We start from the raw sequence: 26,215 nt of genomic DNA, 5'->3' as shown, positions 1-26,215 counted from the left end.
TGTTGCCTTGTTTAATACTTGCATAAACTGTACAGTTTGTTGGTTAATAAAATGGCTTGGAGGTTGGAGGGCCAGGTTGGTCAGCGTTGGGGTGAGAGGCATGACAGAAACTGACACCACAGCCAATTTACATCATTTTTACCCTTCCCTTGTGATGAGGTCTAGTCAGGCATTCTTGAGCTCAGATATGCATCCAGTGGGCCATCCCAGGAGATATAAGAAAGACTGTTAATGAATGAATGAAATGAGATACTGATCAATGCAAGTAAAATGACCACAATGACTGACCCATTGTCATGGGAAATCTTTGAGATTATAGGGTTGTAGGTTTGGTTGAATCCATGTGATAATTCATGCTAAGATCGCAACAAGATGGATGCGTCCAGCAAAAACAAATTGACATAAATAATTATTGTTATTATTTACAATTGTATTGTTATGTAAATTCCTGTTGTACAGTATATTAATGTGATGCAGTTTTGAGAATTTCTGACAACAGATGGCACAGTCTTGTAATTGAATTATACATTCTATCATTTAGGCTATTCATGTATACATTGTGATGTAATTATATTATAGCATCTGTCAGTGGATTGGTAACACTGTATGATGTACACAGCAATGCTTTAAGGGAATATGCAAATGTAAAAAAAAGACTAATCCATTACAAGATAGCATAAACTGGCTATCTATGGCATAGATTACATATCACAGCGTGTACACATCGGAATCCAGATGCCATAGACTGCTTTCCATTACCCTAAGTTTACAAGATTAATCAACAGTATATCAAAACAGACTATGCTAGTAGTTGTTGCTATGGTGACCTGGAATCCGGACATGTAGGAGCTCTGAATACAACAGATTATGGGTAGGAGTCGTTGCTATAGTGACCCAGAGTCTGGACATGTAGGCGCTTCAAAAATAACAGACAAATCAATCTTGCAAAGGGATTATTTAAACATATTACATGTACCAATATTGATGAGGAAATCCTTGATATAGCAGCTTTTATATGTAATTAATATGAGACACATCATATCTTGTGGCATAGAAGTACAACACATTGAATTCTACACACAGAATATTGAAAGTACATGCTGGGCCTTTGGATGTCAATATTCTTACAATTATCCACTATTTCTTGATGCAGGCATTTAGCCAGCCACCTGTCTACCTGTCATTTTAGACAGCCACCTGTCTACCTGTCATTTTAGACAGCCACCTGTCTACCTGTCATTTTAGACAGCCACCTGTCTACCTGTCATTTTAGACAGCCACCTGTCTACCTGTCATTTTAGACAGCCACCTGTCTACCTGTCATTTTAGACAGCCACCTGTCTACCTGTCATTTTAGCCAGCCACCTGTCTACCTGTCATATTAGCCAGCCACCTGTCTACCTGTCATTTTAGACAGCCACCTGTCTACCTGTCATTTTAGACAGCCACCTGTCTACCTGTCATTTTAGACAGCCACCTGTCTACCTGTCTACCTGTCATTTTAGACAGCCACCTGTCTACCTGTCATTTTAGACAGCCACCTGTCTACCTGCCATTTTAGCCAGCCACCTGTCTACCTGCCATTTTAGCCAGCCACCTGTCTACCTGCCATTTTAGCCAGCCACCTGTCCCCCTGTCATTTTAGCCAGCCACCTGTCCCCCTGTCATTTTAGCCAGCCACCTGTCTACCTGTCATTTTAGACAGCCACCTGTCTACCTGTCATTTTAGACAGCCACCTGTCTACCTGTCATTTTAGACAGCCACCTGTCTACCTGTCATTTTAGACAGCCACCTGTCTACCTGTCATTTTAGCCAGCCACCTGTCTACCTGTCATTTTAGCCAGCCACCTGTCTACCTGCCATTTTAGCCAGCCACCTGTCCCCCTGTCATTTTAGCCAGCCACCTGTCTACCTGTCATTTTAGCCAGCCACCTGTCTACCTGTCATTTTAGACAGCCACCTGTCTACCTGTCATTTTAGCCAGCCACCTGTCTACCTGTCATTTTAGCCAGCCACCTGTCTACCTGTCATTTTAGACAGCCACCTGTCCCCCTGTCATTTTAGACAGCCACCTGTCTACCTGTCATTTTAGCCAGCCACCTGTCTACCTGTCATTTTAGCCAGCCACCTGTCTACCTGTCATTTTAGACAGCCACCTGTCTACCTGTCATTTTAGCCAGCCACCTGTCTACCTGCCATTTTAGCCAGCCACCTGTCCCCCTGTCATTTTAGCCAGCCACCTGTCTACCTGTCATTTTTGCCAGCCACCTGTTTACCAGTCATTTTAGCCAGCCACCTGTCTGTCATTTTAGACAGCCACCTGTCTATCTGTCACTTTAGCCAGCCATGTGTCTACCTGTCATTTTAGCCAGCCACCTGTCTACCTGTCAAAATTTGATATGACAGGCAAATTTTTACAAACCTGTGTAATTTTCATTAAGAATTTCCTGTAATAACAAAATAACCATAAACGATTAACAACAAAATTATTGTAAGTTTGTGGTTGTAGATTCCGGACTGCTATTTTTCATTTTGATAAAGTTTCTAGATAAGAACTTTTTATTTTCTGGCTATAACCCTATCTTGATTTGATATTTAAATACCAGTACATGAAACCACCAACCTTTGAAATCTATTCCAAATAACAAATATTATATTCAGGTATACATTGCACTAGAATTTTCACTTTTTATGAGCACTACATGCATGCTTTACTATGTTTTAAAGATCTACTTAGGGTTATAGGATAAACTATGACAATCCAATTTACAATATGTAGGTCAGTGACATTAAGATGTGGTATTAAGGTCATACAGTTAGGTACATCTGATGTGTTTTATATATTTTGTACATTAATGTGAAGTCATAACAGAATAACTGTTTTACTGTTTGTGATGTCATCTGTTCTCTTTCATTCAAGATTCAAAACATGCTACTGTAATGTACTTTATTATCACTTGCTGAAGGGATGCATCAGTGGAAACAAAATTCAATGAAATTATCTTTTTCCCCTATATTTTACATTTTTCAACAAAAATCAGTCAAAACAGTCAAAATAGAAACAAATAGAAACAAAACAGTCAAAAAAATTTCCAGCAAAAATGAATTCCAGTTAAATAAAGTATTTCACAGTATACTGTATTAGTAGCACATGTGCTCACGTAAGACAAAACAGATTATATTTTAATAACTGAGTATACAACAAATTTTTTGTTTATACAAGTATGTTTTTTTGATCAAACAATTACGGTATGCATTTAGGTACTATAAATATAGTATACAATGGAATAATTTCAGACAAAATGGGTTGTTTTGGGGAACTGATCATTACCACCCAGCCGGTTTCCTGTGAGTTTGACTCGGTTTACCGTACCGGTCGTTGCTTTCCCGTACCGGTCATTGCTTTACCGTACCGACCGTTGCGTTACCGTACCGACCGTTGCGTTACCGTACCGACCGTTGCGTTACCGTACCGGCCGGTGCTTTACTGTACCGGCTGGACAATTACCGTACTGATAGGACCAATACCGACTATTTATCACCTTCGATTAATGAATGCATGGTAAACAAAGCCCCGGTAACTGATCGGCGCCCTGCCGGTAACCGTGAGTCATGCATGAATTAATTGGGCATTTTGCAAACAATAAGAATTTTTTTTTAGGACTTGTACAACAGAGTGTTACGTCCCAGTCGACTAGAGGACTCAATGGTTTAATTATTTGTTTATATTTGTCAGTAGCTCACACAGTGGAAAGAAAGTCGGACAACCGTCGAAATACAAATAAATAAATAAATTAAATAAAAAAGTCTTTCTGAAATTCTTCGCATGTGTTTTTTTCAATATATGTGTGTTATTCACATATTCATGATCGCCTGTAACGCTATAAAACGACAGTCCTAAATCGTAGCTTACCCACAACGTTGAATAAAACGTCTCAACCTGTCGCATGAATTCGATGATACTTGCATAATCTGAGCTCACATGTATTTAAATTCGGGCTTGGGCGTTCGAAAATCTGTTTTGATACTTTGTTGACAATAACACGCGCAACGCGTGCACGTAGTCCAGATAAAATTAACTTTATTTATTTATCTATTAACACACAACATCCCCCGGAGGGGATGAAAAGGGTTACAAATCAGATATTAGTAAAAGAAAAATAACCACATAAAAAGTGCGTAAAACGGAATTTGACCTTGCTCTAGGTCAACATTTTTCCATTGCTTTTCGACCTCATTTTGTGATTTTGCTTATGGAATTGACCAAACATATTTACACATCCCTTCCAACAATCCCCAATGTAACTTTATTATAACAAAACAGAGTGTGCAAGTGTGCCAGTACATCTCTTTTTGGAACATGTGATTGGCCCTGAAAAGGGCTGTTTGGTTTGGGGCAGAATACGTTTTAGACTGGAAAGGTCGGGACTTTTTTTTGTTTTACAAAAAAAAATATAATTACAGCCAATACAAAGTCAGCTTGGACATTCAGTTGTGAGACATAACAAAATAAACGGTGCCAGCGATAGATTTTGTGAATGAAAGAACAAACTAAACGCAATCAAAGGCGCCGACCACTCGCGTTGGAAATAAACTAATAAAACGCGTTGCGACGAGAAATCTCGTCTGCATCTATCATTCACGCACACGCACACGCACACACATGCTATTTTCGTATGTTGAATACGTTGGCAACGTCGTCAAATATTTAGCCCAATCACTGAATAAAAAAACATCCAAGCACACGTGCACTGGCGCCAGATAAAGTGAAAAAAGGAAAACAAAATTACGTCTGCACTGTGCATTTGTAACAATAACCAAAACCATTAGGTTACATGCCAAAACTACCGACTCAGGATTCATCATACACAAATATAGCCACTTTCATGGAACTGTTATTTTTGTAATCCACTTTGTCGGCTCAGTTGATTTGGAAGCACTGATCCCAATTTAAAAAAAAAAAATATCGTATAAAATAAAGACGCAGTTCCGTCTGTAGTCATATCCAACAGTTCACATGGACGTACTGGGAGCTCCATGGTCTCACAAAAATCATGTGTAGCATTATCGCGCGCAACTTGAATGTAAATATTATGCAATAATAATGGTAAAGTTTAATCTCTGACAAATAAAAAGATGCAACAAATTGCCCTGGTGGTGTATTTGACCTTGAAAGCTACCGCATAGCAAACATGAACAAAATGATTTATAAACAGACTATAACTACAAACTAAACAAATTCTACTCAAATTAATTCTACAGTTTTGCTTTCTCTGGCGATCCTGTGCATAAAACTGAAATTTAAACAGGTCGGCATTTTACCGGTAAACCGGAAAATCAATACATAAATTAACTTGTCAGAAGTGTGAATTGCCTCCTGCCAGTACGGTAACGGCCTTGCCGGTACGGCTAATGACCTTCGGGTACGGTAAAGAACCGACCGGTACGGTAAAGCAGGGGCCGGTACGGTAAAGCAGCGGCCGGTACGGTAAAGCAGCGGCCGGTACGGTAAAGAAACGCATGCCGCAGGAGACTCACAGGAAACCGGCTTGGTGGTAATGATCAGTTCCCTTGGTCAAGTCGTCCAATTGTTATTCCTAAATTTGTAGCATTTTGAATATTTTGATCTCAGAAAGCAATTAAGCAAGACATAAGGAATATAGCAAGTGTACAAGTACATGTACCGTAGTGAAGACTGCTAAATTGTTATACTAACAAACTATTATTGGTATCCTCTAGGGCTTAATCTGTCAAAAACTCCAGAATTCTGAAGTGATCAGAAACATATTATTTTTTAATAGTATGGCAATACCAATAGAAATTATGATACTTGAGTTTCTCGTACAAATAAAATTGAATCACACTCAAAGGACAACTGTTTTATGACATTCTGGTTTACACTGCACTCAACCATATCACCCAACTGCAAAATACACCACTCCACTCACTTCCATTCCACTCAGTATTGGTAAATTAATGTTTTATTGCATGATAAATTACCACATTTCCTCTATATTAGAAGCATTTCTCCAATAGAAATAGAAATCAAAAATTGCATTTATTTTACACGAAAAAAACAAAAATTGTGACCAAATATTGCAATGTCAGTTTACGCAAGTACATGTACTGATAAATGTAATAGCGCGAATACAGTTTATTAATTTTTAATAAAATTTCAGATAGGATTTGCAAAGCATTTGTCAGAAATATATTTAGAAAACAAGTCATTGTCAATGACACGTCCCCGTTCCGTTCATATTTGAGTGACATATACATTCAAAGCAGATCATGACCGAAATGCACCTGCATATGTACAACACATTGTGCTAAATCTGAACAAAATCCATCCATGCATGACTGAGATCCGGTTCTGGAATTGTGAAAATACGTGATTTTGATGCATTTTAGGCCTTAAAATGGCCATCATTCCGCTATTGTTAAGCAGATCATGAAACAAATGCACATATCTATTTGTGACATGATGTACCATGTGTGTGTGAAGTTTGAACTTGATCAATCCAGACATGTCTTGGATACGGATCCAGAACTGAATTCTTTAACAAAATGGCCGCCAGTCGGCCATTTCGAACTTGATCCGAAAAAAAAAGACGTGCATCAAGGTCCTATTATCTTTAATGTATGTACCAAATTTGAACAAAATCCATCCATGCATAACTGAGATACGGGTCCGGAATGGTGAAAATGTGCGATTTCAATGCATTTTCGGCCTTAAAGCGGCCCCCATTTGGCTATCGTTAATGAGATCATGAAACAAATGCACATACATATTTGTGACATGATGTACCTTGTGTGTGTGAAGTTTGAACTCGATCAATCCAAGCATGTCTCAGATACGGATCCAGAACTGAATTCTTTAAAACAAAATGGCCGCCAGTCGGCCATTTCGAACCCGATCCAAAAAAAAAATGACGTGCATCAAGGTCCTATTATGTTTAATGTATGTACCATATTTGAACAAAATCCGTCCATGCATAACTGAGATCCGGGTCCGGAATGGTGAAAATGTGCGATTTTGATGCATTTTCGGCCTTAAAATGGCCGCTATTCGGCTATCGTTAATCGGATCATGAAAAAAATGCATGTGCATATGTCCCATATAATGTGTGATGTATGAGTTAAGTTTGAACTTAATCGGTCCATGCATGTTCGAGATACAGGTGATCACAGACGCACGGACGCACGGACGGACGCACACAGGGCAAAACATAAGTCCCCGTTTTCGGACTGCGTCCGAACGGGGACTAATAAAACTGACTGAACCTTGGTAGTTAAATGTTTATACTACCAGTAGGTATGCGTAATTTAATGTGGACATGTTCTAGCCACCAGTATGCCAGTAAATCACTCTTGGTCACGTGACCTATTGTCCTGTCAAAGTATTTATTAATGAAACACAACACTTAGTTATATGTCTTTATGCAGATTAGTAATCAATTCAGTTTTGTTTCATGAACATAGATTAGTAATTGGTTCAGTTTTCAGTGTCTGACATTCAATTAGAGCTTGGCCAAATTCTTTCTCAACCATTGAAAAGTTTGCTATACTTGGCTTTAACCATGACTTTGGCATTGTGAGTCAGCACGCACACTAGATATAAGGGATTTGGCTGGGGAAGTAATACAAATGTAGACGTTTGAAGAATACATTCAGTATATATTTGCATATTATCGCAAAAGGCTCTATTCTGTGCTATTTATTTAGATCCCAAATGAAGATATCTTTCATAATACTATTATTATTACATATCGTGTATGGGTGTAACAATGTAACTTATGAGATTATAACTATCTTAAAAATGCATTTATTGGTGCATAGCCATACAGTGTCTTAGCCAGCCATAACAATGGGAACGTCAAAGATCACTAGTATCTGTCTACTGACCTTTGCTCACCTTTATAGTCTGAGAGCGCAGAATGAAATGCCAGATGGAATGTTCTGACAATAAATAAACAGTCAGCTTATCTAATATGTTGTGTGGGTATTTTAGGGTGTGAATTCTATTTTATTTTTTATTTTTTGAAGGTAATATAATGAAAACTTTTTTTTTTATATATATTAATGCAGGAAAGCTTCAAAGTAAAAATAACACATGTCTCCCCAATTTGGGGAAGGGAGGGGTATTTTGGGAGGTTATTACTGCAAAATGGTGACAATCATACTTGAATGTATATTTAATATATATTCACCAAGTACAGATATACCATGACAAATATACTATATACATGTACATCTCATGGATATACAATACATTCAGTAGATACCCTGGGTACAATGTAAACTTAAATGAATTATACACATGCATTTACACATATACCATCTGAATATACCAAATACAGATATACTATTTGCATATACCATTTGCATATACATTACATATATGACCATGTACAGAGATGAGAGATGTTTATGAGCAGATTTGGAGAGATTTGATAGAAATATGAAAATCAGTAATATAAATATCACAAGATAAGCAAAATATGAAAATAGACAAGTCTATCATGATGGCAAGCATGCCCTGGTGGTGGTTACCTATAAAATAAATGTTGCATTTCCTGTGTGTGCGTGTCAATGAATCAAACCAAAATTCATGCATGAACTGGTACTTTACTCAGTTCGTATGAATACACAATCACATTTGCGTGATTTCTCACAGTAATTTCAAGGCTGACACAGTCAAGTTCTACAAATTGTGACATTAACAGAAACCATCGTGCCATTGTGACAAGAAATTTATATGACATGTCAGTCTAGAGTTGAATTAAACTACATTCTTACATATGATACATATAGTATATAATTCAATATGACTGAGGTCAGTCAGTCTAGGTTTTATAACTACATTCTGCCACGCATACAGAATATATTTTTCATTTTTTGAATACCTTTGTAAGATTTTAGAATGCTAAGCAACCTTGATGAAAAACCAAAATAATTATTTCTTTTCAAATACTGTTAAGTACGTTATTATTTTTGCTGAACAGATGAAATAAAAAAAAATCCAGTGAAAATACTTGTTTTCCTATATTTTACATTCACCGCAATTAAAATAAAACTAAAGAAAATAAAACAGTAAATTAATCGCTGTCAAAGTAACTAGTTGTACAGCTGTGAATTATTTATTTATGTCAGTTATTTTAAGGGTGATTTGTAAAACTTTATGCAAGTCTGTTAAGTAAAATTACGAGGGCACTGGGAATGGATTAATAAATTTGTATCATTAAGGATGTCCCACAATTCCACTGTGAAATCCCAGGAATATCCAACATTCACTTTCAAATTCATCTAGCGTTGAAAATAGTTTAAATTAACCCCTTTCATTGTGAAGGATGCATTAAAGCATGACAGGCAACACTGGTACGTGTATGTGGTTTGTACACGTATTGTATAAAAACACAGTTGTCAACTAGCTGCAATAACAACAGAGCTGCACCCAGTACAGTGCTGACTGAGACAGGCCAGCACCTATATGTATAGTTAGCTGTAATACCATTATAAGATTTACATGAATTATAGCATGACTGAGATAAATATACCTGCAGTTAATATGCAGCACTCTCTCGCCACAGGCCACATTTTAACAACAGTAATGGCCAAGAAAACAGAAAATGATATACTAATAGCAGATACTGTGATGCAATTTATAATAAATTCATATTTTTTATTATAGTAGAAAGTTATTCACATTATTTACATATTGACAGTTTGGTAAACACTGAAGTAATATGTGAATTGCGATTTGCATGAAAGGTGTGAATCGAATGTCTTTTGCAGAAATCAAACAATATTTTTTATAGCTCAATGTCAAAGTGTTGATCTTTGAAAGGAAAATATTGCATTGAGATGCACTTACTTCATCAAAATTAACCATCATCAAATGTACATAGCACATTTTTAAGTGTGGAAATACCCCCAAAATACTTTTGCAATTGTTGAATTGCACATGATGCTTTGACATCACTACGATGTTATGACATTTGTTTATCCTTTTTTTGTGTTCAATTTCACACATAATTTAGGATCTCTCAGTGAATGTAAAATGAAGAATAATTATTACTCGTGTCATGATTCACATCTAAATTTATTCACACACAGAGACTTATTGTTTGTAGACCAAAGGATTCTAACTGACTGAACAAATATTGACACAATAATACCAGCCACAGAGACCTGATATTTTTATTGAATAAGTAACATGCCTGTCTTCATGTTGGTTGAGATGAAAGTTCTTCTCAGAAAAAAGTTGTTCATTTCACACCCACCTAAATAATTTCAAAAATGCAAAACCTTTTGGAAACCACAGCTACTAAATGTTTAACAAGTTATTCTTTAGATGAAAACATTTTTTTTCAACAGTGGGTGATAATAAGAGATGAAATGCAATTCACAGAACCAATAAAGAGTTGTACTACTTTTTTAACAGTTCTCAGATTTCATGAACAAATTTAAGAATGGCCTGAATTATTTAGTATTAAATTCACATTATAAAGCAGGCAAAGTTAATCAATAGTATATAGCATGTTAACAGAAACATGGTGTGAATACATGGTGGTTGTAAACAAAGCATTACAGGTAATAATGACAGGTTTCCATGTATGTACATGTATGCAAGGTATCCATGCTAGTACTAACATGTGTGTTAGATCAGAACACAGATGTATACAGAGACAATACCATTTATGTTTGTAATCATGGGGATATAACCAGCCATAGTTAAAATTAAAGAGATAAGTTATTGAGTCACTGTTGACAGTTGTGACGTGAATACATAGCACAACACCTTTGACATTATTACAGACTCACCAATCAAACAACAATGTACTAGAGACAAATACAATACTATAAAATACTTTATTTTAGCTGGAATTAAATTTTGCTGAAAAGACTTTTAGGGTGTTTTGTATGGAATTTATTTTCACTGATTTTTGAAGGTGAATGTAAACAGGTACCGGTATATTCACTGGATTTTATTTTCATTGAATCATTCCTTTAGCGAAAAATGCGAAAGTTAATTCCAAACGAAAATAAAGTATTTTACAGTACATACATGTAGTTTATGAGAACTACCATCGTCACCCACATAGCACCCATGTGTGGCTAAGCCCCCTCCTCCCCTTTTTCGAGGTCACGTTCAGGTAAGTTCTCATCCCCTTAGAATTTGACAGTGTAATCTTACAAGTACTGTACATCAGGAGAACCACACCCCATACTAAGCTGACATGCTTGCAGTGACATTCAAGCTTTACTCAGACAAAGAACTTATCTGTATATTAACATTGTAACTGATTAGCTTTATTCAGCCATGTATCACTCAAACCAAACCCAAAAGGGGATTTATAAACCTGTCTTTATTTATTCCTTCATTTATCTTGTTTGCTGACAAATATGAGCATCAGGGTTGTGTTTGAATTTCATGTAAACATTGTTTATCACACACATTGTATATATCGCATGGAACCCATATCACAACATGGTATGATGCTTTGACTTTGGTAAAAAGACATGACATAAAGATCATGTCATCAAACACTGTTGACTGATGGCCATTTTGTTTTGTTGTTTCCAAGACAAGATATATACATATATATGCATATATTTGCTTTGAAATTGGCACAAAGACAACCCGATTAAAATCAGATCTAGGTAGTACAATGTACATCACATATAACTACAACTGATGAATAAAAATAAATATTTATAGCATGTTCTGGATTTAACAACCAATTAAAAAGAATAGATAATTACTGTCATTGAGCATTATGATAAGATAATTCTTTATTACTACTGTATAGATATATTATACTCCTCTATTCAGAAATTTAATGTATTTAATGTACTTGCCCATTCTTTATAATCTATAGCTTATGGGACAAAATCATCAAACATTCTCTAAACATGACAGATTTGGTTTCATTCAATAGATCATGGTGCATTAATTAATAATGCATTTCATTTTAATTTTATTTTTTGTGTCTCCATGTTAATTTCTGAATAATTTGAAGAAACTCTGATCCGAGAAAAAATATTTTTCTTGAAAGAAAATAATTATTTTAAGGTAGAGATGCAGGTTCGTGGGCACTTGGGAGTGAAATTTTTTTTTTTTTTGCTTTTTATTATTCAAAAAGTCTTGGCTATAGACTGTTGAAATTTTGCAGAATTGTGAATAGTGGAACATACTCAAAAAACAATTTTAAAATATAGATAACAGGTGCAAACATTCTCTCCTTTGAATGCTTAGCAAGATTTAGCAATAAATAATAAAAAAAAACATGGTGAAAAAAAGAAATGACGGGATCCATATATTATGCACTGTATTTAACTTTTTACAAAACGATAATACATTTAAATTTGAAACTGTAACAGCCATTTTAATTATGAGCATTAGCAAACTTCTTACTGAGTGAATTGTTATGCAAATTAGCAATTATCTCAGCTTCGTCAGGGCATTGTTTTTAGTTGAATCATGGAGGTAAAAAGACAAGGAGTCACAGTCAAAATAATCCTTCTAAACTTCTTTTGTTTTTATAGACAAGTTTAATCCTATAATTCCCTTTGTCTTATCGTCCTTTCACCCCAGGATCGTCGCCGACGCGTCATTTACTCTCACGCGTTGCTGCGACAATACACATTCCAAGGTCTTGTTTTATGGTGTCACAGTAAATGTCAAAGGACATAAAGCATACTCAGATCTTTTATACGTAGAGAAATCGTGTTTGTGAGAATGGGAAGTTTGGAATTTTGAAAATCAGAGAATTTCTTGTTAAGTTTATGTAATTTTTTGTTTTTCAGCACATTTTCCGTTGTAGTTTTGAATCAGCAATATTGTAATGTTTCGAAACCTTGCTAGTACTGTTTTTTAGTCCAAAATAAAGCTCGTTTAATGATTTTTGCAATGGTGCATGGCATGGACCGCACCGCGTTGTACCAGAGACTGAATTTTGAGGTTCAAAATGACGCTTTTTGAAGTTTATATCCCTTGTATGTCCTACTTCCTACGGCAGTGCGTCAACAAGAAATTCGCTGCATTTTTTTGTTTTCGAGCAATCGTTTCGTTCACAGCATATAGAAAACAATTTTTCGTCTGTAATATGCTCTACGATTTCGTTTACTTCTTCTGAATTGAAGGACATAGCAGTTTCAGCATCGTAGTCTAACTCGTGCGCGTTATCGATCGTCGCCATATTTGTTTATAAGAATTTCAGAGTTGTCACGAAAATCACCGAGTGCCGCCGAAGGCGTCCGTAGTATGCTAATTCACGGTAATCCTCACTGCGCTTAGAGGAAACTGTCCTCCTTGATCCGTTCGGCAAATAAACTCCCTGATCTATGTACAAACAGCGGCGCCCATCCTGGTACCTTTGATCTATAAGCTTGGCTGTGACTCCTTCTCTTTTTACCTCCATGGTTGAATAGTGTTACAGCAATCTTACAGACAACTAGCCTGGGTGTTAATTTATGCATAAACTTGAAGTATTGAAATTTGAGCTGCTGCCCTACAAAATTAACAACTGGTAGACAGTTTTCAAGACGGGGTGCTTTCTTCATAGTAAACAGATGTACCCATAAACCAATTTTGACAGGAAACAGAAGCATGGTTTAGAAGCTAATTTTTTTTAAATCACTTTTGACTAAAAAAGCACATTTTTGTGCATATTTCAAACTACAGTGTCCATAAAAATAAAATACTAACAAAACTTTAAAATTCATACAATAAGCTTTCTGAAAACATATAGTTTTGTGGAAAAGGGAGGTCATCTTGGTTTCCTAATTAACTAATTAAAATACCTGTCAGGTAAACTGCATCTTTACCTTAACTAGGCAAGAAATGCAAGAGAAATCCGCAAGAGGAATCTGATGACAAAAACGAAAACAGTGAACACATGCACACCTGTTGTAAATGCAACATAACTATGGACACCTAGATTCAGAGAAAGAAAGTGGATAGCATAAGGGTGCTGAATTCACTGATTTGAATTAATATTTACACGGAAATGATATTTTGAGAGAATTTAGAATAAGATATCATTATAGTGAATAAAAATGCATATTACACTGCATTCCAATCCAATACAAAGAAACAGATAAAAAGAGATGGCAATTACACTATGGCAAGAAATCAATAGCACAATTAAAATGAGAATAAAGATTCCAAACGAAATATAAAACGTATTTCCTTCCCTTATTGCATATTCTCTAGAACTGCAATGGATATCATCAACTCCTACTGTGACCAGCATTGTTTATATAAACAAATTAATAACATATAGTTTGTTTAGAAAATTTGGAGATCTGTCTAGATGGTATTTAAAACAGTAAGCGAGTTATTGCACTTACTCAGTATCGTATTTCAGCAAATAAATTACCAGTTGTATTCGGTTGTCACAGATGTACATGTACCCTACATTCAGAAAGGATATGTAGAAACTGTCCAAACAATATTTGAGATGAATTCCATTATATTTTTAAATGTACAAAAAAAATAGACTTGTAAAAGTAGGAACACCTACTAACTACTCCTACTAATAAAAATAATATTAGCAAAATATTTATACTGTGCTTTTTTTAAATTATAGATAGATTTAAAAGTATCAAATTAAAAAAAAAACACCCAAGAACCAAGCGGTAATTTAATTATAAATTGTAATAATCATTAAAAATCATGTATAATTTAATTCAAGACTTCAATTTCATTGTCATGTTACCAATTTGTCTTTGCCTTGCTTTTTGTTAATGGTTGAATTTTTCTTGGGCGAAGACAAGTAAATTTTTTTCATGGCTTAGCCAAATTATGTTATTTAGAATATTGTTGTTTTATGACAACACTTAATCTTGATACATTAATTTATGATCAGTTTACCAAATAAAATATATTCTATTTTAACTGTCACCATGCTATACAAAAAAAAATTACATGTAGGCATCAGTGTGGATTAGAAAAAACCATCGTGTAAAAATGGGTCATATATGGATTACTCTTTGTACCATCTGTTTTCATTGAACAATCTATTACAATATAGCCTGTAAATTATATCAAGAAATATTTACTAGTGATGAGAAATTTAAAGAGCGAAAAAAATTTGTGTTGATAAACATTGTTTTACCCACAATCCAGTGTGCTTTTCCAATGAAATCACAAGAATTTTGTCCAGTGCCCCACTTGCACTAACTCATTTAAATCAAGAAATGAAAATACCATCTGATATGTAACACCAGATTTATCCCATTACCTAGTTTCTTTCCTTTTATAGTAGTAGTTATCACAACTAATCTTTATTGCTATTAACATTGTATTTTAAGGATGCAATAAAGTTATTATTATTGTTATTATTATTATTATTGCAACAAATATCTCTCATCGTCATGGTTATAGGATTAACCATGTATCTTTGTATTCTAGAGTGTAATTATGAGAATGTCCATTCAACAATCATAACTATTTTAGTTTTAATTTTTAAGTCTAAATTTAGTGTTTCCACTGAGGTTTTAAATTTCCTAGCAATTTAACTCACTTGAAATGTATTGTGGATGACTATAAAATTAAATAATTTACAACATTTGATCACATCATGTTTTTATATCATTTAGCTTGTAGCATGTATCAATTTAATTTTGTTATTTTCGTTGAGGAATGAGTCAATGAAAATAAAATCCAGTGCCTTTTTTCCTTTATTTTACTTTCAATTTATCAAAAATTAACGGGAAAAAAACATACAAAACAACCAAAATGCCTTTTCAGCGAAAATTAAACCCATCTAAAATAAATTATTTTACAGTGTACATGCACCATACTCGACCGCGTTAGCGCGCCCAGGGGCCTCAACTCAGAAAATCATGATTTTTTAGGGGTGGGCGCTTACCCGAGCACCTGTCTCATAAAAGATTGCAAATGAAAAATTTGATTCATCAAGTGACAGAGGGAAAATCAAATTACAAAATTAGTTGAGTCGTCATTGATTTTTACAATGAAGAAACAGAAATGATCACAAAAAATATGCACATTTTATTACAATATTAATTACGTACCACCATAATTTACTAAATTAAAAACATTTGAGTCTGTTGGGACACAGTCGAAGTCAAAATTGTCATATTATCTACACTGACGAAGGTGTTGGATCGTACGCAAACTCTCGATGAAAATCACTTTCCGTCATGATGCATTTGCAGATTTGACCTGCAGCAGCGTCCTTTGACCTAATGGGTTAAGTTGGTTATTAACCAATCAGAATGCTGTGTTTTACTGACGCAATTTTTTGGAAATTCCCGAAGACTTTCCGGTAACGCAATGCGGAAGTGAATTATCGATGTCGAAGTACGATCTGTTGGAATTGATTTCAGCGAATAAACGACATGGTTTTTCCAAAAAACTAGTCATTTTTGAGAGGTAAACTGAATATGGTATGAAATATTTACCGCATATTACTTGTATTAACAGGTCATTGTCGAAGCGTAGTTACGCACGGTTACCGTGTTCTATGCATTGACAACATGTTCACAGCGGTCGATATCCATGCTGTATCATATAAAAACGATTACAAAGATTCGTTACGCAAGACCAAGTTTTGAATTAGGTGCATTTTGAAGGGGTGGGCGCTTTGCCGAATGTGACCCCAAATATAAAAATTGTGCAAAAGCATGGGCGCTAACGCGGACGAGTACGGTAGTATAATAACTTGGGTAATAATTTCAACTACACTGCAGTCAACTGATGTGTGGTTTAATGGTTAGCATGGTTTGCCATAAGGGAGATTGCAATTGTACACTCAGCAGTTAATAAGATGTACATACTGCCTTTATGCAAGGCTTACGGCATTCAGAGTTGAGAATATGCAGTTCAGTCAGAGGTTCCGCAAAACTAACGGTACCATTTCCGTCCTCAATGCACTAAAAATCAGAGCATCCATCTCATATTGAGTAGAAGGTTATCGCAGAATAATGGAACTCTCACTCAAACAGTGTCTGTTTGAAGATCAGTTATTTTCACTGAATAGACTTCCCAGCACAATGTATATATATGGTCAAATAGAATTAATGTGGCATTTGACAAAATATTTTACACTGAATAGTATAATCAAGTATATTTTTAGAATTTTTTAGCACATTTACTAATAATTACATACCACCCATAATTAAAGTCATATTTCTAAATTCATAATTGTGAAATGTACAGAAGAATTCAGTTATCACACCAGTAATAAATATTTGTTTTGATTATGGAAAATATACTATCCATATACTGTCAATTTTATCTGTAATTTATTATACTGATTAAAACATTATTCTCGTGCAATGCACATAATCTCATTTGTTGTCAATTCACAGTGAGTGAAAAAAAAACATTTCACTGTATTTTATTTTACTGATATAGCCTCCAGACAGTAATAGTAACTATCCACAATTTCTGGAATAAAAAGAATCACCAAGAAATGTAATCAATTTTTGAAATTGGATATGTATAAAGTAATATGAAAGCATGGTACGCTGGATTTAGACAAAGTACACCTCAGGAAAGGTATTTTTATGCTGTGCATATAAGATATATGTATAAAACACAGAAAATTGTATTGGGTTTTTCAGACAATTGTGCGTCACCACCCACCCACACTTACTCAGTATGAATATCCATTAATTCAGGCGAGGCCAGACGAAAAAAAAAATTGTTTATCAGATTTTTTTTGCGTTTACCTTGGGCTAGTGTACACAATTTTTTTTGCATGTCTTTCAAACAATGTACAAAATGCAGAAACTTATTAACAACGGCTATGAGCATGGTTAGGAGATGCACAAACAACTCCCGATCTGACTTCCCACAGTTTGCGAGAATATCACAGCACCACTAATGGTCAAGTATTTTTTTAGCATACATAAAAAAAATTCCAAAATGCAATTACCGGTAGGCAGGTGTGAGAATCCCACAGCAGCACCAAGTCAAGTGATTTTTTGGCACAAATAAAAGAAATTCCAAAATGCAATCAGGCAGGTGTGAGCAAACTGATGATTTTCTGTCTGGCCTGAATTAATTAATAAATACAGTGTATACATTCAGCTGTCATGCACATAAAGTACATGTAAACATTCTTTCCCAGCATGCATGTTTTCAGAATTACCTGCACTAAGCTCTGTGTAACACGCACCAAATATTTTAAAATAATTTTGTTTATAAAATGTTTTACTCTTTTGCCCTCAACTATATAGTTTTCTGTACATCTTCAGAACACAAACAACGTGGAAATTAACAACCAATACCGTACCTTTTCTGGATTAGTGATTTACAAAGTGGACACAAGTTTTTAACACTTTATAAAATTAATTATGTTTATGTACGCAATGAGAGGCTTACAATTTAAGTGCATGTTTTAGATCTACAGGAACATTCAGCGCATAGGTGTTCAATTTACAGAGGTGTTTAATTTACAGAGGTATTCAATGATACAATAACAACATCCATGTAATCGATGTTACAACAACAGGCTGTCCATGTAAGACTTGTTGTTTTCCACATTTGAACAGTTTTTGTTGAAATTTAAAACGAGCAGCCTCTCGGCTTAGATAGCTCCGCTGTTAGCAAGACACATTTCAATTAAAGATATCATTAGAAAATGAACAATATGTATAAGTATGTATAGCAATTGGACTTGTTGTTTTCAACAATAATTCAAAAATATCACTTTTTACCAAAAATGACATAAATATTCATCAAAATTAGATAATTGAAGATATCATCACAAAATGAACAAATCTGAGAGAGGTCCACATGTAGTACCTATATATGTAATATCAAAGCAATCGAACTTTTGGTTTTTAACAAGAAATCGAAAATATCACTTTTTACCAAAAATTACAAAAATATTCACCAAAATTAGGGAATTGAGGATATCATCACGAAATGAACAAATCTCAGAAAGATCCACATGTAGCATTTATATATGTAATATCAAAGCAATTGGACTTGCGGTTTTTAACAAGAAGTCAAAAATATCACTATTTACCAAAAATGACAAAAATATTCACCAAAATTAGAGAATTGAGGATATCATCAGAAAATGAACAAATTTGAGAAAGGTCAACATGTAGTACCTATATATGTAATATCAAAGCAATTGAACTTTTGATTTTTAACAAGAAGTCGAAAATATCACTTTTTACCAAATATGACAAAAATATTCACCAAAATTAGAGAATTTAAGATATCATCACGAAATGAACAAATCTGAGAAAGGTCCACATGTAGTATCTGTATATGCAATATCAAAGCAATTGGACTTGCGATTTTTAACAAGAAGTCGAAAATATCACTTTTTACCAAAATTTACAAAAATATTCACCAAAATTAGAGAATTGAAGATATCATCATGAAATGAACAAATCTACGAGAGGTCTACCCCAGATACTTACACACCAAGTATCAAAGCATTCAGGCTTGTAGTTTTCAAGAAGAAGTCGAAAAAGTAAAACATTGACACGGACGACGCCGACGGACAATCACTCATATGATACATGTAAGCTCCGCTCGACAAAGTCGACAGCAGAGCTAATAAAAAGATTTTCTATAAAATCAATAATGCATACTACACTACAGTATTCATTATCAAGCTAGAAATTTATGGAAAAAATTATCATCCAACATAAAATAATATAAAAATAAATATATTATCCTATTTTTATCAATTTGTGTAGATGGGTTATGAGAAAGGTGTACAGTTCAAATTTGTTGCCCTATGATTTATTGAAAACAGAGACAAGACCTAACTCTATCCATCATAGCGCTAAATTAACATGTACATGTCGTTATGGTTAAAATGATGCCCTGAATATTATGTATGCTTGCTCATATGAAGGTCATAGGTCATGTCAGCGAATAAATACCAGGTAGCCCAGAATACAATGTTGTATATGGTATTAAGAGTGACAGATTGGTGTCATTTGTATGAATGGCAATGACATTTACTGTAAAATACTTCAGGGTTTGTGCTCGTGTCTCGGCAAGACGAGTCCCACTTACAAAATTTTAAGAAATTTTATCCTGGATAACCTTATTAGAGATTGGACCCCAGCTTGCCTGAAAAACTAGGTTATTCTTCAATAATTGGAGTCAGGGAAGCAAAATCTGTGAAAATAAATTGTACGCAAAACAACCAAAAAAGCCTTTTTCAGCAAAAAATAAATCCTGCTAAAATAAAGTATTTTAAAGTATTTGGATTAGAGGGACATTTAGGAAGAATCATGTCATATCGACAGACCAGCAGCTCTACTTTAATTAAGTAATTAGTACCGGTATTATATAGTGTACAGCACCTTTCAAAACACCAGATACAATGGATGCCAGCCAGTCCTTGACTTTCTCTTGTAGTGTCAAGCAACAAAATAGAGTGTGCTTAAACTATATACATTAGGTGATTGAGCCCTTGTTTGTGCAAACTTGGTATGTGTTCGTTTCATAAGGCAGTGGTCTCTGATAAAGGCATGTTATATGAAACAATGTTCGATTTCAATTTCAATTTGCTAACATGCCCGACCGGCAGTATCATGTCACTCATGTTCAACAAAAGACAATGAAAGTCAGCTGTAAAGTATAAGGCACTGTCTAATCAGTATGTTATATTTTGTTGGTAAACGCTGCAAGGGAAAGTCAATGGCTTGTGTTGGTAAAATCAAATCTAGAACCTTGATAGATATAAAATGTATTCGCATATTCACAGATATCGCTATGGCAACACTGATATATTTAATAGTATATAATTCATCTATTATAAATTCAGTGCAAATAACATTAGGTGGCAATATTTCATTTAAACAGGCCGAGGTACATGTCTGGATAAATTATGTGGTGAAAATAAAATAAGGTTTCCGTGGAAAACTGTTCTGACAATAGTGAAGATAACCCTTAGTGAATGTCACCTTGATGGAATGACCCAACAGTGATATCTGCTAAAGGGTCAACGGTCACCCTAGATATACTGGTACTAGCATTCACTGCTGATATAAGACCTAGCATAATACAGGACACTGTCATCGGTGAAAGCCCTGGTTATAACAATGATAAGATGATAGCATTTACATTTGACAGTCTATTAGTAATTGCATCTAATTTCCTAATTTTGAAAAAATACAAGTGACGGCAATAAAATGACAATTGAAAAAATATGAAAATAAGTACTTCATTTTAAGCATAGAGAGCTACCATTGTATGCGATAATGTAAACTGGTAAATTGTTATCACTCAAAATTGTTTCCATATTTTCTGTGACTATGACTGCTCAACTGCTACAAAATTTATACAGTAGTAATTTTGGAGTAGCCCCAAACTGGTTGAAGCCTCAAACTAAAATGAATATCTGTAGTCACAACAATATTTATTTTATTTATATTCAATAATACAACCGAGTTTTACCATAGATACTATGGCAGTCTATTGTTGTGGCTTATTTAGAAATTATTTTTAGTATGAAATGTAATCTGTTTCCATGGATACTAATATTATATAATTTCTTCATAGTAATTGAAACCTTTCCGAATGCGTAGACATAACTTTCTGTACATTGTATACGTGAAAGGGTAGAGGATTACAATTGTGGAGAATCTTAAGAAGTGTTTTGTCCATACCAACCCAAACATGATAGCACAGGGGTTGTCAGGAAATACCACTTACCGATGACAAGTGACCTGTCATGTTTGATATTTTAAAACAAATGATGAGTATAGAATTCAAACATTACAAGATAATGATCTTTTTTTTTCATTATCTATTAAAAAACTTTTTGCAGATATCAATATACAAGCATCAAATGTCAGTCTGAACAGTTGTTTGGCAAAAGATAAGAATGGCATTTTCAAAGATGTAAGAATTTTATAACTACCCCGATACATGTAGACACAAGTACATGTATAATGACTTTCATGAACAGATTCAGTTTTACACAGTACTGATAGAAAGCTGTAAGCTAGTGTTTCTTTTGTGCGTGTGATGATTGTGTGAAAACACTATTAACCCTATTATAGCTGTGTATACAAGTGTTTTAGAAAAACAACTGCTTCACTTGGATTGTTACTTGATACTGTAAAACACATTATTTTCGTTTAGAATTGATTTTCGCTATTTTCGCTGAAGGAGTCATTCAGTAAAAAATAAAATCCAGCGAAATTACCTTTTTTCCTATACATGTATTTTACATTCAACTCACCAAAAATCAGTAAAAATAAATTCCATACAAAATACCCAAAAAGTATTTTCAGCGAAAATTAATTCCAGTGAAAATAAATTATTTCACAGTATACAGCAAGTAATTTAGGAATTATAGCATAGATACAATCTACATCAAAACCAAACAACTACAGTGTGTTTAAAGACTACATGTATGTCAAATATTACCAAAGTATATGCAACTTACTCTGGTGCCTAATTACATTTTAGCTTAACTATTTACCAAATTAGATGTAGCATACACCATTACCAAATTAAGTGTATTACAGTAACTGATATCAAATTACATCTAGCTTAAATATAGCTTACCTAGTTAACAAATTACATGTTAGATAACAACTATTCAGACCTTTTTAGAATACAAATCTAAATTTCCATTCATATCTTATCTGGGACTTGTACCTTACATACATGGCTAAGTTATTTAAATCACGTGAATAACTATACTACCTATACAGTTGAGAACATTTGTAAAAAAAATTTCACTGTTTCAAATGGACTTTGGATAAAAATGGATTCTCTTGTTCAAATTGTATCATAGTCACAAAATTAAATGTCAATCAGAATCCACGGAGATTGAAATTTACATATGGATGTAGCTTGACTTGGCTCACATGATTTTGTAACTTCCACTCCTAAAGGATGTTTGCCAAATAATCTACCGTGGAGAATATGAATGTTTAAACTAGAACGCCACCAAGCTTTACTGGTCAGAAATATTTACTGAAAAATCATGACACAAAAGTCATAAGGTTAATTGAAAATCAAACGGGTAGCAAACAGATACACATTTGCTGAACTACTCAAATAAACCATGTTTTGCAACAAACTGTAACATACAACCACCATAGTATACATAGTATACCATATCAAATTACCAGCCATAGTATACCATATCAAATTACCAGCCATAGTATACCATATCAAATTACCAGCCATAGTATACCATATCAAATTACCAGCCATAGTATACCATATCAAATTACCAGCCATAGTATACCATATCAAATTACCAGCCATAGTATACCATATCAAATTACCAGCCATAGTATACCATATCAAATTACCAGCCATAGTATACCATATCAAATTACCAGCCATAGTATACCATATCAAATTACCAGCCATAGTATACCATATCAAATTACCAGCCATAGTATACCATATCAAATTACCAGCCATAGTATACCATATCAAATTACCAGCCATAGTATACCATATCAAATTACCAGCCATAGTATACCATATCAAATTACCAGCCATAGTATACCATATCAAATTACCAGCCATAGTATACCATATCAAATTACCAGCCATAGTATACTATATCAAATTACCAGCCATAGTATACCATATCAAATTACCAGCCATAGTATACTATATCAAATTACCAGCCATAGTATACCATATCAAATTACCAGCCATAGTATACTATATCAAATTACCAGCCATAGTATACCATATCAAATTACCAGCCATAGTATACCATATCAAATTACCAGCCATAGTATACCATATCAAATTACCAGCCATAGTATACCATATCAAATTACCAGCCATAGTATACCATATCAAATTACCAGCCATAGTATACTATATCAAATTACCAGCCATAGTATACTATATCAAATTACCAGCCATAGTATACCATATCAAATTACCAGCCATAGTATACCATATCAAATTACCAGCCATAGTATACCATATCAAATTACCAGCCATAGTATACTATATCAAATTACCAGCCATAGTATACCATATCAAATTACCAGCCATAGTATACTATATCAAATTACCAGCCATAGTATACCATATCAAATTACCAGCCATAGTATACCATATCAAATTACCAGCCATAGTATACCATATCAAATTACCAGCCATAGTATACCATATCAAATTACCAGCCATAGTATACCATATCAAATTACCAGCCATAGTATACTATATCAAATTACCAGCCATAGTATACTATATCAAATTACCAGCCATAGTATACCATATCAAATTACCAGCCATAGTATACCATATCAAATTACCAGCCATAGTATACCATATCAAATTACCAGCCATAGTATACTATATCAAATTACCAGCCATAGTATACTATATCAAATTACCAGCCATAGTCATATATAGCACTTCACCAGTAAAGGATATCCTATCGGAAGCACTCTATGAAATATAATAGTGATTATAAGCAGCAGACCTCAATAAAACTTGATTACAATACTGTAGATTATCTCAGTGGGGATCTATTTTGGATTACATGTATTTCATGCAGACAGGTATTTGGGAAAACAGATAAATGGGAAAGGATAGGTGAAAAATTTGTGTTACAAATTTGTTTGAATTTTAAATGCAGGACTGAGTTTGCTTGCTCAGCATTTTATTCTACTACCGGAAAGATAATTGTTAAGATATATTGTTTTACAAGCACTGAGAGTGATGTAGATGTTAAATCAATCATGGATGTACATGTACTAACACACAGAACAATAAATCACTCTGCTGCAATTTAAGCACTAAGAATGCATTTCTTCAAGTTTGTTTGATTTTGAGTCATTATGGACAGTTTTGTCATCCTAAAATTATTAGCTAACTTTTTTTAAAGTCTTCAATAAATAATATAGTGAAGTATAAAAAAAATAAACATAGTTCTAGAAGAACGGAAATGCTTGACAGGTAAGAGTCATGTAGTCATAACAAAAGACACATGTACACACCTTGAAACCACTGAGGGTGTGGTGAGATTCATTTCACAAACCTCAGTAAAACAAAGTAAATATAACATGTTGACTACATGCATTCAAATTCACAGTAAAATGTGTTATATTGTAGACTTTTCAGAGTGATAACAAGTATGTAAATTATTTATATTTGAGTATTAATTAATAATACTGTCAGTATAAGATTTTCTAGCAGCCCAGCTTTGCTGCCATGCTATAGAAGTGGTTCAGTCTTTCAGTTTATGAATGCATAGTGTGCTGTGTTTGCAACTGATTTCAATTTTAACAGAAAGACTGCATTAAGTGTCAACGTTTGTATTATATAAATGTGTGAATGGCCTGTGCCGGGGGCATGTAGCGTCCAATGCAGCTAGGACACAATGCAACTATTTTGATATGCAAGCAAGGCAGGTGAAATAGATCACAAACACAAACAGATGCCACTATGACCATTAGATCGTGATTGTTTATGTTTTTAAATTCATACTAAAGAAGCCCTGAGAATAATCAACAGTTAATTACAAAAGCCCTGACTAAACTACAGTTACAATTGTGATGGGATTATTTAACATTAACCAGACAGTGGCAGAAAATGCGAGCTGACTCTGACGCCGTCGGCGCTAAACAAAACAACAACAAAAGGGGCATCTGTTGACTGTGAGTGAAACGCAAGACTGAAATGAAATGAACGATGATAGCGATATAGCGAGCATAACTAGTTAATATATATATTGGGCGTATATCATAATAATGTCACGATTTCAACAGATATGTTAACAAGACTGTGCATAGTGCCACCACAAATGGCATTTTAAAACTTGATCATGAATGGGCATTTTGAGTTCAATCCACTCTCACAGAATGAATGATCGTCAATGGCTTCGTCACTAAAACTGGGTGTACTTACCAACTGAAGGACACAAATGGTGATCAGGGTACATCGAGCTGTGCAGCACCCCATTTTGATGAAACGGCGATATTCAGTTTTGCCAAGAGTAGTAAAACTCCTTTTCCTTGGAACAACAACTCAACACGATCACTCGAATCACACTGTAACTCACACAACCTGACTTTCAATGTGTATCCGCATCACATCAGTTTCTCATATGAATCACGCAGCCCCAAAAATGTAATCCCTGTGATGTTATGTTACGATTAAAAAAATACAGATATCAACTATACATTTCAAAAAAATAACAAAATTATCTGATGGTTTTGTTGCATTTACATGACTTATATTAGTAGCAGTCATATAATATCCACGTA

The 26,215-nt window shown here is 34.3% G+C and overlaps 1 protein-coding gene across 3 annotated transcripts in view; it reads right to left on the bottom strand.

Annotated features, from left to right (window-relative positions):
• The window catches only part of LOC102806614 (sodium/potassium-transporting ATPase subunit beta-1-interacting protein 3-like), a 48,548-nt gene extending 22,514 nt beyond the window's left edge, over positions 1–26,034 (bottom strand). For 2 of the 3 annotated variants that reach the window (XM_085508101.1, XM_085508102.1), the window contains exon 1: positions 25,857–26,034. In XM_085508101.1, coding sequence (XP_085364227.1) covers positions 25,857–25,910 — 54 coding nt within the window. In that variant the 5' untranslated portion in view covers positions 25,911–26,034. Of the gene's footprint in view, positions 1–16,432; positions 16,533–25,856 lie in introns of all 3 variants that reach the window. The other variant, XM_085508103.1, reaches the window with a different exon arrangement.
• Positions 26,035–26,215: the final 181 nt, after the last annotated feature.

This window comes from Saccoglossus kowalevskii, chromosome 14, assembly GCF_978046115.1.
Source record: "Saccoglossus kowalevskii chromosome 14, keSacKowa6.1, whole genome shotgun sequence".
In the NCBI taxonomy this organism is placed as follows: domain Eukaryota; kingdom Metazoa; phylum Hemichordata; class Enteropneusta; family Harrimaniidae; genus Saccoglossus; species Saccoglossus kowalevskii.
Note: the sequence above shows the minus strand (reverse complement) of the source record. Positions and strands in the feature narration are given on the sequence as shown.